The sequence below is a fragment of the Hemitrygon akajei genome, chromosome 6, assembly GCF_048418815.1.
Source record: "Hemitrygon akajei chromosome 6, sHemAka1.3, whole genome shotgun sequence".
Lineage (NCBI taxonomy): Eukaryota > Metazoa > Chordata > Chondrichthyes > Myliobatiformes > Dasyatidae > Hemitrygon > Hemitrygon akajei.
Genome location: NC_133129.1, coordinates 18,490,348 through 18,503,576, shown reverse-complemented (window position 1 = coordinate 18,503,576; position 13,229 = coordinate 18,490,348). Strand labels below are relative to the sequence as shown.

The 13,229-nt window shown below is 42.6% G+C and overlaps 1 protein-coding gene across 2 annotated transcripts in view; it reads right to left on the bottom strand.

Annotated features, from left to right (window-relative positions):
- Positions 1–9,036, bottom strand: part of LOC140728888 (uncharacterized) — a 491,623-nt gene extending 482,587 nt beyond the window's left edge. For both annotated transcript variants that reach the window (XM_073047964.1, XM_073047965.1), the window contains exon 1: positions 8,651–9,036. In XM_073047964.1, the coding sequence (XP_072904065.1) occupies positions 8,651–9,017 (367 nt within the window). In that variant the 5' untranslated portion in view covers positions 9,018–9,036. The remainder of the gene's footprint in view (positions 1–8,650) is intronic.
- Between the last annotated feature and the right edge of the window lie 4,193 nt (positions 9,037–13,229).

The following is a 13,229-nucleotide window of genomic DNA, read 5'->3' as shown; positions in this document are numbered from 1 at the left end:
AATAAAACAACAGATAACATAATTGTTAAGCAAACTTTAAGGATCTGGTCTCAATTTAGAAAATATTTTGGTTTAGCGAATTTTTCATTATCATCTCCCATTCTCCTTAATTTTTTTTTATCCCTTCCATGACTGATAAAGTCTTTAAAGATTGGGATGAACTAGGTATTAAGTGTTTTTGGGACCTGTTTATCTCAGGATCTCTTGCTTCATTTGACCAATTGTCAAATAAATTTGCACTCCCAAAAACACATTTTTATAGATACCTTCAAATTAGAGATTTTCTACGTTTCCAATTAGCTACTTTTCCTATAGGTCCTGATAAAAATTTACTGGACGATCTTTTAAATTTAAAACCTTTTGTTAATGGTTCTATTACCGGTATCTATAACTTGTTGATTGATTCTAGACAAGACTTTTTAGATAAAATAAAAAAAGTTTGGGAGGATGACCTAAATTGTCAGATTTCTGATGATAGATGGAATAAAATTCTTAAACGGGTTAATAAATCATCTTTCTGTGCTCGTCATTCTCTTCTACAATTTAAAGTGGTTCATAGAGCTTACATTTCTACACAGAAGCTGTCCAGTTTTTACCCAAATATTTCTCCACTTTGTAATAAATGCAACTCTGCTGATGCCTCTTTAATTCATATGTTTTGGTTTTTCCCTACAATTGAAAAGTTTTGGCGGGAAGTATTTCATAACTTCTCACAACTTTTTAGGGTCCAATTTGACCCAAATCCCCTTACTGCCTTGTTTGATATTATTGCAAATGAAGATATAACTTTAAATACTCCTAACCTACAAGTTTTAGTTTTTACCTCTCTTTTAGCAAGAAGAGCAATCTTGCTTAAATGGAAGGAGTCTACCCCTCCTACACATCTTCAATGGCTACGTTATATTATGTCTTATTTAAATTTAGAGAAGATCCGCTGCTCAGTCTTAAATTCGAAACAATCTTTTTATGACATCTGGGGACCTTTCCTAAATTACTTTTCCAATTTATAAAGTTTAACAGTGCAAAGACTTTTATGCATATTTTTATCTTCTCTTCTTAAGTGAATATGTCTTTTTTTTCTAATTATCCATTGTCATCCATCAGCTTTTTTCTTTGGTAGTTGGTAGGGGGTTGACTTTTTTATATAAAAAATTTATTTTATGATGTATGACTTATCTTTAAATTTTTGATTACAGAGTGGTATACCTTTATGTGTTATGCTATAACATTTTGATCAATTTTATTACAATATATGAATGTACACAAGTTATGTTGAGATGTATCTATGTGTTGCACTCTGTAAATCTTGTTTTTTTTTTCTTCTGAATAAAAATATTGTAAAAAGAAAGAACTGGCTTTCCAGACAGACACACAGACACACGGAAGAAATAGACACTGGATGAGCTTTGTGTGCCCACGAAAGGGTGGGTTTTGTTCGCAGTGTGGACACGGAGTGGCCAGCGGGAAGCTATCCGTGTGTTTAACCCTTGCTTGGGTTGAAAGCTCTACCGCGTGCGGACAGTACCCTTAGTACCCTCTACCGCGTGCGGACAGTACCCTTTTGTGTGGTCACATTCGGAGACTTTAAGAAGTCTTCGGAGGACAACATGGAGGAATCAATGGCATCGGCTTACTTGGAAAACAAATCACCTCTCTCTCACTCTCCTCAATCTACTCAACTCAATATCATGAACTGAACAGACTTCATACCTATACCATCGTAAGACTGTATCAGTTACCACCTAAATGTGAAGAAGTTTGGGGTTTTATGTTTACACACTTAAATATGCATAAACTCTGCTAACATGTTTGATTTATCTTGTTTTATATTACTTTATTACATAGATACTAATAAAATAGCCTTTGTTAACTGAATACTCAGACTCCAGGTATGTTCCATTTCTGCTGGTCCTTTTAACCCATTACAGGGTACGTAACAAAATCAACACTAATCAGTACAATATTAGAACATTGATCAGTACAGTGTAACAACACCAATTAGTACAGTGTAACAATGGTAGCCATTACAGTGTAACAAGACAAATCACTACAGTGTAACAACACTTGTCACAACAGTATAACAACACTAGTCAGCACAGTGGAACAAACACTAGACACTACAGTATAACAACACTAATCAGTACAGTGTAAAAACACTAGTCAGATCAGTGCAACAACTAGTCAGTACAGTGTAACAACACATATCAGTACAGTTTAATAACACTGGTCATAACGGTGTACCAACACTAGTCAATACAGTTTAATAACACTAGTCACAAAAGTGTAACAACACATATCAGTACAGTTTAATAACACTGGTCATAATGGTGTAACAACACTAGTCAGTACACTAACAACAAAAATCACTACAATCTGACAACACTAATCAGTACAGTGTGACAACAGTAGACACTACAATGTAACAACTAATTACAGCAGTGTAACAACGCTAGTCAGTAGAGTGTAACACCGCTAATTCTACAATATATGAACAATAGTCAGTCCTGTGTCATGACATTAGTCACTAAAACAGAACTACACTAGTCACTGCATGGTAACAACACCAGTCACTGCACTGTAACAACACTAATCACTACACTGTAACAACACTAATCAGCACAGTGTAACAACACTAGTCACTACAGGTAATAAGACTAATCAATATGGTGTAACAACGCTAGTCAGTAGAGTGTAACACCGCTAATTCTACAATATATGAACAATAGTCAGTCCTGTGTCATGACATTAGTCACTAAAACAGAACTACACTAGTCACTGCATGGTAACAGCACCATTCACTACACTGTAACAACACTAACCACTACACTGTAACAACACTAATCACTACACTGTAACAACACTAATCACTACACTGTAACAGCACTAATCACTACACTGTAACAACACTAATCACTACACTGTAACAGCACTAATCACTACACTGTAACAACACTAATCACTACACTGTAACAGCACTAATCACTACACTGTAACAACACTAATCACTACACTGTAACAACACTAATCACTACACTGTAACAACACTAATCACTACACTGTAACAGCACTAATCACTACACTGTAACAACACTAATCACTACACTGTAACAGCACTAATCACTACACTGTAACAACACTAATCAGCACAGTGTAACAACACTAGTCACTACAGGTAATAAGACTAATCAATATGGTGTAACAACATTGATCAGTAGAGTGTAACAACACTTATCACTGCAGTCTAACAACACTAATCACTACACTGTAACAATACTACTCAGTACAGTGTGATAACACAACCGACTACAATGTAACAATCCCAAATGCCAGCTGGTCACTGGTCAAAGACCTTTCCACCATCGTGACCCGTTGCTGCCTTTTATCCTTGGCCAGTGGACTTGACTGAAGTCCCCTCCTCTCAAAACTTCCAAGATGAGGTGAGTTTGATGGCTCTGGGCCTGTACTCACTGAAATTCAGAAGAATGATGGGGACCTCATTGAATGTTGAAAGACACAGATAGAGTGGATGTGAAGAATTTTCCCATGGAGGGAAGTCTAAAACCAGAGAACACAGCCTCAGAATAGAGGGTGTAGTGTCGTCAGCAAATTTAATTAGCAGATTGGTGCTGTGGGTGGTGACACAGTCATGGGTATACAGAGAGTAAAGGAGGGGGGCTTAGTACACAGCTCTGACGGGCACCTGGGTTGAGAGTCAGAGGTGAGGGAGCCCACTCTCACCACCACTCAGAGATCTGACAGGAAGCAGCATAAAATCCTGGATCAATGGGCTCTGGGACAACTTCTTCCACCAGGCCATCAGACTGATTAATGCATGCTGACACTACTGTATTTCTATGTTATATTGACTGTCTTCTTGCACGTAATATTTATTATAAATTACTGTAATTGCACATTTAGACAGACATGTAGCGTAAAGATTTTTACTCCTCATGTATTTGAAGGATATAAGTAATAAAGTCAATTTAATTCAATTTTAGAATGGAGATGAGGAGGAATTTCTTTCGCCAGAGAGTGATGAATCTGTAGAAGTCGTTGCTATAGGTGGCTGTGGAGGCCCGTTCATTGGGTATATTTAAGGCAGAGGTTGATAGGTTCTTGATCGGTCAGGGCATGAAGTGATACGGGGAGGAGGCAGGAGACTGGGGCTGAGAGGGAAATGGATCAGCCATGTTAAAATGGCAGAGAAAACTCGATGGGCTGAATGACCTAATTCTGCTCCCATGTCTTATGGACTTACAGGCACTAGCCTCCCGAACATCTGAGACATCTTCGAAAGGCGACGCTTCAACAAGGACCCCCATAACCAGGATGAGCCCTATTCTCATTGCTACCATCAAGCTGGTGGTACTGGAGCCTGAAGACACACACTCAACATTTCAGAAAGAGTTTCTACCCCTCTGCTGTCAGATTTCTGAATAAACATTGAACCCATGAACACTACCTCACCATCTTTTTTTGACCATTTGCATGACTTATTTAATTTAACTTTTTAATACAGTGTAAAAACACTAGTCAGATCAGTGCAACAACTAATCACTACAGAGTAACAACACTTGCCTGTGCAGTGTCTGAAGGATGTAAGTAACAAAGTCAATTCATGTCAGAGGTAACTTTTTCTACACAATGAGTGGTGGGTGCTGGGGTTGATGGTCATGGCAGATTCATTCAGGACTTTAAGGAACGCTTGCATAGTCAGATGGATGATAGAAAATGGAGGGTTTTGAAGGGAGGGAAGAGTTAGATTGATCTTGGAGTAAGTCACAGGTGGGCTGAATGGCCTGTACCATGTTGTATGTTCTATGTTGTATGCTGTATGTTCTATGTCATATTTTGCATGTTCTATGCTCCATATTTAACACAAAAAGGAGAAAAACTTTAAATCAGGTATGCAGTGTTTGGGGGAAGAAGGAAATCTTCCCCGCTAGGAGCTGCTAATGAAAGAGTTCTGCTCCTTTCGTTGTCCCTTTTACGTGCTGGGAAGTTGGAAGTTCTGCCCTAAATCAGATTCACTGACTCTGTGAACCTACAGTTGTACGTCGAGTGGAAAAGCGACCTGCCGAAGGAACTCAGTGGGTCGGCCAGCGTCCGTAGAGGAAAAGCAACTCTCAGCATTGCAGTTCAGGAGATTCGGCAAGTCTTCAGAAAGCACAAGAGGTGAATTGGTCGTCGATTCATAACTGACACAAGTAGTTGGGGAAGTGAAAAACTTTGTTGTCTGAGCAGATCATTTCATCACATCAGCCCACTGGGGCAGTAAAGGGGACACAACAGCAGAGTGCAGAATAAAGTATAACAACACTAATCACTACAGTGTAACAACATGAATCAGTACATTCTAACACAGTACAGGGGACACAACAGCAGAGTGCAGAATAAAGTGTGACAGTTACTGAGAAAGTTCAGTGCGGGCAGGCAGTGAGATGCAGGGCCATAATGAAGTGGGTTGCCACGGTAGCACAGCCGTTAGCGTGACACTATGACAGCTCGGGGTGTCGGAGTTCAGAGTTCAATTCCTGTACCGTCTGTAAGGAGTTTGTACGTTCTCCCTGTGACCGCGTGGGTTTCCTCCGGGTGCTCCGGTTTCCTCCCACAGTCTAAGGATGGACCGGATCGTCGGTTAATTGGTCATTGTAAATCGTCGTGGGTTCAATAGGTGGGTTTCTGGGTGGTGTGGCTCGTTGGGTCGGAAGGGCCTGTTCCGTGCTGTATCTCTAAATGAATAAACAAATAAATAATGAGGTGGAGAGTCCATCTTATCGTACTGGGGGACCACTCCATAGTTATAACTGTAGGATAAAAGCTGTCCTTCAGCCTGGTGGTCCGTGCGTCCAGGCTGTTGTACCTTCTGCCCAGTGGGAGAGGGCCGAAGAGAGAATGTCCAGGGTGGATGGGAGGGTCTCTGATTTTGCAGTCTGTTTCACAGAGACGGTGAGAAGTGTAGACAGAATCCATGGAGGGGGCTGGCTTCTGTCTTGATCAATGTGACAGGTTGAGCCCTGTAATCGTGTCCTGTCTGCCTCCTCCCCCTGACATTCTGCAGAATCACAATCGGGATTAGGATAATTTCACCGGCTTGTGTTTTGTGCAGCAGTACATTGCAATCATCATCATCGGTATGTGCTGTGTTGTGTGATGTGGGCAATCACAGTCTCGTAACCATGATGAACACACACAAAATGCTGGAGGAACTCAGCAGGCCAGGCAGCATCTCTGGAGAAGAGTAAACAGCTGACGTTTCAGGCTGACCCCTTCATCAGGACTCACACCCTGCAGAACAGGCCCTTTCATGAGTTCTGATGCAGAGTCTCAGCACAAAACATCGACTGTTTACTCAATTCTGGTGGGAGGAATGTTTGAAATTCTGAGATTGATGTGACTGTTGGGCTGTAGTTGATTTTGCTCTCCTTCAGTTTCTGTTTTCTTTCTTCTGCTGATTGGTGGGTTGGGGTTCTAGAGGGACGATGTATTGTTTTTTGTGTGAGGGAGGGGTTAGGGATTGGTGTCTGATGTTCCTGTTGCTGATTGGTGGGTTGGGGTTCTAGAGGGACGATGTATTGTTTTTTGTGTAAGGGAGGGGTTAGGGATTGGTGTCTGATGTTCCTGTTGCTGATTGGTGGGTTGGGGTTACAGAGGGACGATGTATTGTTTTTTGTGTGAGGGAGGGGTTAGGGATTGGTGTCTGATGTTCCTGTTGCTGATTGGTGGGTTGGGGTTCTAGAGGGATGATGTACTGTTTTTTGTGTGTGGGAGGGGTTAGGGATTGGTGTCTGATGTTCCTGTTGCTGATTGGTGGGTTGGGGTTACAGAGGGACGATGTATTGTTTTTTGTGTGAGGGAGGGGTTAGGGATTGGTGTCTGATGTTCCTGTTGACTTTTCTGTGTGGGTGATCTGTGTGGGGAGAGGGTGTTGGGTTTGGTGCTGTCAGCACTGTATTTTTTGAGAGTGAGGAGGTTGGGGGCTTGGGGTTTTTGATCTTCTGACGATCATCTTCCAGGTGGATGATCTGTTGGCTTTTGTGTGAGGTAGGGAGGTGGGGGGCGGGGGGGTTGAGGTTTGCGAGATTCTTCCATTTCCTTTTCATGTGGGGTTATTGACGTCTTCTTGTAATGAATCCCATGGTTTTTCTGGATATGATGGTTATCTGGAGAAGATGAATATCATAGTTGTATTCTACATGCAAACTTGGACAATAAAATGAACTTTTGAACCTTTCCCCGTAGATGCTGCCCGACCTGCTGAGTTCCTCCAGTATTTTGTGTGTGTTGCTCTGGATTTCCAGCAACGGCAGATTTTCTCCTGTTTATGACCATGATTGTTCTTGGCAATTTTTCTGCAAAAGTGGTTTCCATCACCTTCTTCTGAGCAGTGTCTGTACAGGACAGGTGAGCCCAGCCATTATCAATACTCTTCAGAGATTGGCTGCCTGGTGTCAGTGGTCGCATAACCAGAATTTGTGATCTGCACCAGCTGCTCATACGACCATCCACCACCTGATACCATGGATTCACGTGACCCTGATCGGGGGCTAAGCAGGGGCTACACCTCACCCAAGGGTAAAGTAAAGGCTAGTGGAGGGTAGGAGTGTCTTACACCTCCTTTGGTAAAGACGTATCTTCACCCTGACACCCTGTTATACATTGCAATACATATTAATTAAAAAACTGTAAATTTCAATAAGAAATATATACCTACATGTATAATTTTTAGTTAAATAAGTAGCACAAAAAGAGGGAAAAATAGGGAAAAAAGTGAGCTGATTTTCACTTTTCTGATTGTCCATTCAGAAATCTGACAGCAGAAAGGAAGAAGCTCTTCCTGAAACGTTGAGTGTGTGTCTTCTCTGGGAAGCTTCCTGATCCTCGGTTAGAACTCCACTCATTCCTCCCAGGCTCAGGCAAAGCCCCACCAGGGGGCCCACTGAAGGTCTGGGGGCCACCCTGTGTGAGGGACCGTCTGAGATGGAGATGTGGTGAGGAAATGGAACTCATCACCAGCTGAGGCTGGGAATGGCCGATATAACATTCATCCCCGGAGTCTGGACACATAATGCAATGGGTGCTGGAGGTTCCGACCCATCCCTGAACACTGCAGAAGATGCCGAGATGGTGTGGGAGAGAGCAGAGGCCTCTGTGGACGTGCTGGAGTCCGGAGTGGGTTGGGGACAGGCCCCTCCCATCGGTGCTGCCTTCCTCTTTTGCTCAGTGCTGCCCCCCAGTGTTCACTTAGTGAGAGACAAGCTGGACCAGGACAATATCCAATCTACCATCCAGCTCCAAGCCAGACCACTCAGGAACTTGGGCTATATTATGTCTTTTTGTGACTGTATGCTTTTCTGCGATCGTAACGATGTGTACTGTGTGCTGTTGCTACTCTGCTTTACACCTTGTCCCTGGAGGAACGCTGTTTTGTTTTGCTGTATGCACGTGTGGCTGATTGACAATTAAACTTGAACTTGAATGTGGCGACGGGTTCTTTTCCGAGTCTGATCTACAGTCAGATCTCACTCGGGGACAGACAGATAAACCCGGGGGTGGGGTTGATTACAGAAAGGATAATGGTAGCAGGCTTCCCCCCACCCACCCCTAAAACCCTCCCCATACCCTGCAGAGTGTGTCAATGATTTCTTACCCGGGGTGACCTGTAGCTGGATCTCACTCTGGATCACATGGATAAATGGGGGTTTGACGTGGTTTCCATAGGATGAGTAATCATGATTGCCTTTCCTGAACTCAGCCAGACACAGGTAGCTGTGACTGTCCTCCACTCTCAGCTGCTTTATCCTGATCCAGGCGTTTCCCAGCTCTGGGTCCTCGACGAGCTCGTACCGAGTCACTCCGTTTTCCGTTGCCCACGATCCATTTCCATGGTGCCTGAAGGTGACGATGTGTCGGTAGGGATCCTTCCTCATCCACGTCACCGTGTGTGCGGTGAGGCTCTGCGGAGGCCGTGTGAACACACAGGGTAACGTGGCCGAAGCTCCCTCGGTTCCAGTCATCACTGAGACACTCTCATTGGGAGCTGAGGGAAGGACAGGTGCCAGAATATATCAGTTAACCCCCACCAAACATGTTTAACCACTGACAAAATTTCCAGCCAACAAAACAGTAAATACTCCCCTCAGTGACCACCAGAATGAAAAGACCCTCACATGTGTCTCACTCATTGCAAACCATTCAAACTAGGGAAACTCTTTGGAACATAAAACAGCCCCATCGGACTGGAGGCAGAGAAGCCTAAATCTCACACCACCACGTTCAGGAACAGCTAATTCCCTTCAACCATTCAGTTGTTGAACCAATTGACACTAACACTAATCAGTGGAGTGTAACAACACTAATGAGTACAGTATAACAACACTGATCAGTACAGTCTAACAACTCTAGTCAGAACAGTGCAACAATACTAATCACTGCAGTGTAACAACACTAGCCATTACAGCGTAACGACACCAGTAGATAGTCACAGCATGTGTCACTACAATGTGAATACACTAATCAGTACAGTGTGACAACCCAATCACTACAATGTAACAACACTGATCAGTACACTGTAACAACATCAGTCAGTACTGTATAACAACTCTAGTCACTGTACTATAACAACATTAATCACTACAGTGTAACAATACTAATCACTACAGTCTATGAACACAAGCCACAGCAGTGTCAAAATATTATGCACTACAACATAACAACACTAGTGAATACAGTGTAAAACACTCATCACTACAGTGCAACAGCAACAGTCACTACAGTGTAACAACACTAATCAGTACAGTGTAACATGAGAGAAGACAGTGTAACACTGGTCACAATGGTGTAACAAAAGATGTCAAAACAGTGTAGCAACAGTAGTCACTACAGTGCAACAATACTGGTCAGTACAATCTAACAGTCTAGTCAACACAGTATCAACACTAGTTGGCACAGTGTAACAAAACTCCTCAGTACTGTGTAACAAGCCTAATCAGTACAGGGTCACAACACTAATCACTACAGTGTAATTGCACTAATCATTAAAGAGTAACAACAAAAATCATTACCCTGTAACAACACTCGTCAGTACAGTGAGCACTACAGATTATCAACGCTACAAGAATTACATTAAAGTGGATTTTGTTTTTCCTTTGGTATTATTGTGTTTCATATTGTAAAAGTTATTAAAATGCTTGTAATAATTCATTTAAATTTTAATTAATGAGTGAGACGATCAATGCATTTCCACCTTGGAGCTCTCGTCACTAAGATCGCATTCTGCTCACCATTTACTCGGTAGCTGTGCTACACGCTCCATTCACTTTCCATAACATGTTAGAAATTACCTGTGGGAATACTGTGCATTAGGAGCTGTGTGTGATACTGTATATGTTTTCTGGATTCACCTTGGTCCAGTGGAACGCTGTTTCATTTTGTTGTCGATATGTAGTCAGATGACAATAAAAACGATCATGATCTCTGCTTGAATCTACTCTGCACCCCTCCAGTGTAATACTTACTGTACTGAAAGTGTTCAACAGCCTGAGCTGGTGTGTTTGACAGGGAATTCTACAGTGAACCCTCTCCAGTGTAATACTTACTGTACTGAAAGTGTTCAACAGCCTGAGCTGGTGTGTTTGACAGGGAATTCTACAGTGAACCCTCTCCAGTGTAATACTTACTGTACTGAAAGTGTTCAACAGCCTGAGCTGGTGTGTTTGACAGGGAATTCTACAGTGAACCCTCTCCAGTGTAATACTTACTGTACTGAAAGTGTTCAACAGCCTGAGCTGGTGTGTTTGACAGGGAATTCTACAGTGAACCCTCTCCAGTGTAATACTTACTGTACTGAAAGTGTTCAACAGCCTGAGCTGGTGTGTTTGACAGGGAATTCTACAGTGAACCCTCTCCAGTGTAATACTTACTGTACTGAAAGTATTCAACAGCCTGAGCTGGTGTGTTTGACCGGGAATTCTACAGTAAACCCTCTCCAGTGTAATACTTACTGTACTGAAAGTGTTCAACAGCCTGAGCTGGTGTGTTTGACAGGGAATTCTACAGTGAACCCTCTCCAGTGTAAATACTTACTGTACTGAAAGTATTCAACAGCCTGAGCTGGTGTGTTTGTGAAGGAATTCTACAGTGAACCCTCTCCAGTGTAATACTTACTGTACTGAAAGTGTTCAACAGCCTGAGCTGGTGTGTTTGACCGGGAATTCTACAGTAAACCCTCTCCAGTGTAATACTTACTGTACTGAAAGTGTTCAACAGCCTGAGCTGGTGTGTTTGACAGGGAATTCTACAGTGAACCCTCTCCAGTGTAAATACTTACTGTACTGAAAGTGTTCAACAGCCTGAGCTGGTGTGTTTGACAGGGAATTCTACAGTGAACCCTCTCCAGTGTAATACTTACTGTACTGAAAGTGTTCAACAGCCTGAGTTGGTGTGTTTGAGAAGGATTTCTACAGTGAACCCTCTCCAGTGTAAATACTTACTGTACTGGAAGTGTTCAACAGCCTGAGCTGGTGTGTTTGACAGGGAATTCTACAGTGAACCCTCTCCAGTGTAATACCGGTACTTACTGTACTGAAAGTGTTCAACAGCCTGAGCTGGTGTGTTTGACAGGGAATTCTACAGCGAACCCTCTCCAGTGTAATACTTACTGTACTAAAAGTGTTCAACAGCCTGAGCTGGTGTGTTTGAGAAGGAATTCTACAGTATACCCTGCGTTATAGAAAGATAGAGCAGTGGGCTGTTTACTGTTTACCTGTGCTGCAAACTATATGCATTCTGTATTATTCTTTATTAGTTGATATTTGGTAATATTGTGTTTTATGAGCTGTGTGTGATATATGTTGATTCCAGGGATGAAGGGGTTAATCTATGAGGAGTGATTGAGTCGCTTGGGACTATACTCTCTGGAGTTTAGAAGAATGAGAGGGTATATTGTACATACAAAATTTTGAAAGTGTTTGATAAGATCGAAGTGGGAAAGTTGTTTCCACTGGTCAGTGAGACTCGTACTAGGGAACGTTGCCTCAAGATCCATGAGAGAAGATTTAGGACAGAGATGAGGAAAAACATCTTCTCGCAGAGAGTGGTGATTCGGTGCAATTCTTTACCCAGGGAAGCAGTTGGGGTTTCCTCACTAAATATATTTAAGAAACAGTTAGATAGGTTCTTACATAGTAAGGGAATTAAGGGTTTTGGGGGAAAAGGCAGGCAGATGGAGCTGAGTTTATGGACAGATCAGCCATGATCTTATTGAATGGCAGAACAGGCCCGATGGGCCAGATGGCCGACTCCTGCTCCTATTTCTTATCTTCTTATGTTTTGTGAGTGCACCTTGATCCAGAAGAAGGTGGTTTCACTAGAACACTAGAATACTACAGCGCAGTACAGGCCCTTCAGCCTTCAATGTTGTGCCGACCCATATATTCATTAAAAAAAAGTACTAAACCCACACTACCCCATAACCCTCTATTTTTCTTTCATCCATGTGCCTGTCCAAGAGGCTCTTAAATACCCTTAATGTTTTAGCCCCCACCACCATCCCTGGCAAGTCATTCCAGGCACTCACAACCCTCTGTATAAAAAACTTACCCCTGATGTTTTCCCTAAACTTCCCTCCCTTAACTTTGTACATAAGCCCTCTGGTGTTTGCTATTGGTGCCCTGGGAAACAGGTACTGACTATCCACCCTATCTATGCCTCTCATAATCTTGTAGACCTCTATCAAGTCCCCTCTCATTCTTCTACGCTCCAAAGAGAAAAGTCCCAGCTCTGCTGACATTGCCTCATATGACTTGTTCTCTAATCCAGGCAACATCCTGGTAAATCTCCTCTGCACCCTCTCCATAGCTTCCACATCCTTCGTATAATAAGGTGACCAGAACTGAACACAATACTCTAAGTGTGGTCTCACCAGAGATTTGTAGAGTTGCAACATGACCTCTCTACTCTTGAACTCAATCCCCCTATTAATGAAGCCTAGTATCCCATAGGCCTTCTTAACTACCCTATCAACCTGTGCAGCGACCTTGGGGGATGTATGGATTTGAACCCCAAGGTCCCTCTGTTCATCCACATTCTTAAGTAACCGACCATTAACCCTGTACTCAGTCTTCTGGTTTCTCCTTCCAAAATGCATCACCTCACACTTGTCCGGATTGAACTCTATCTGCCATTTTTCTTCCCAACTCTACAGCCTGTCCATATCCTCTTGTAACCTT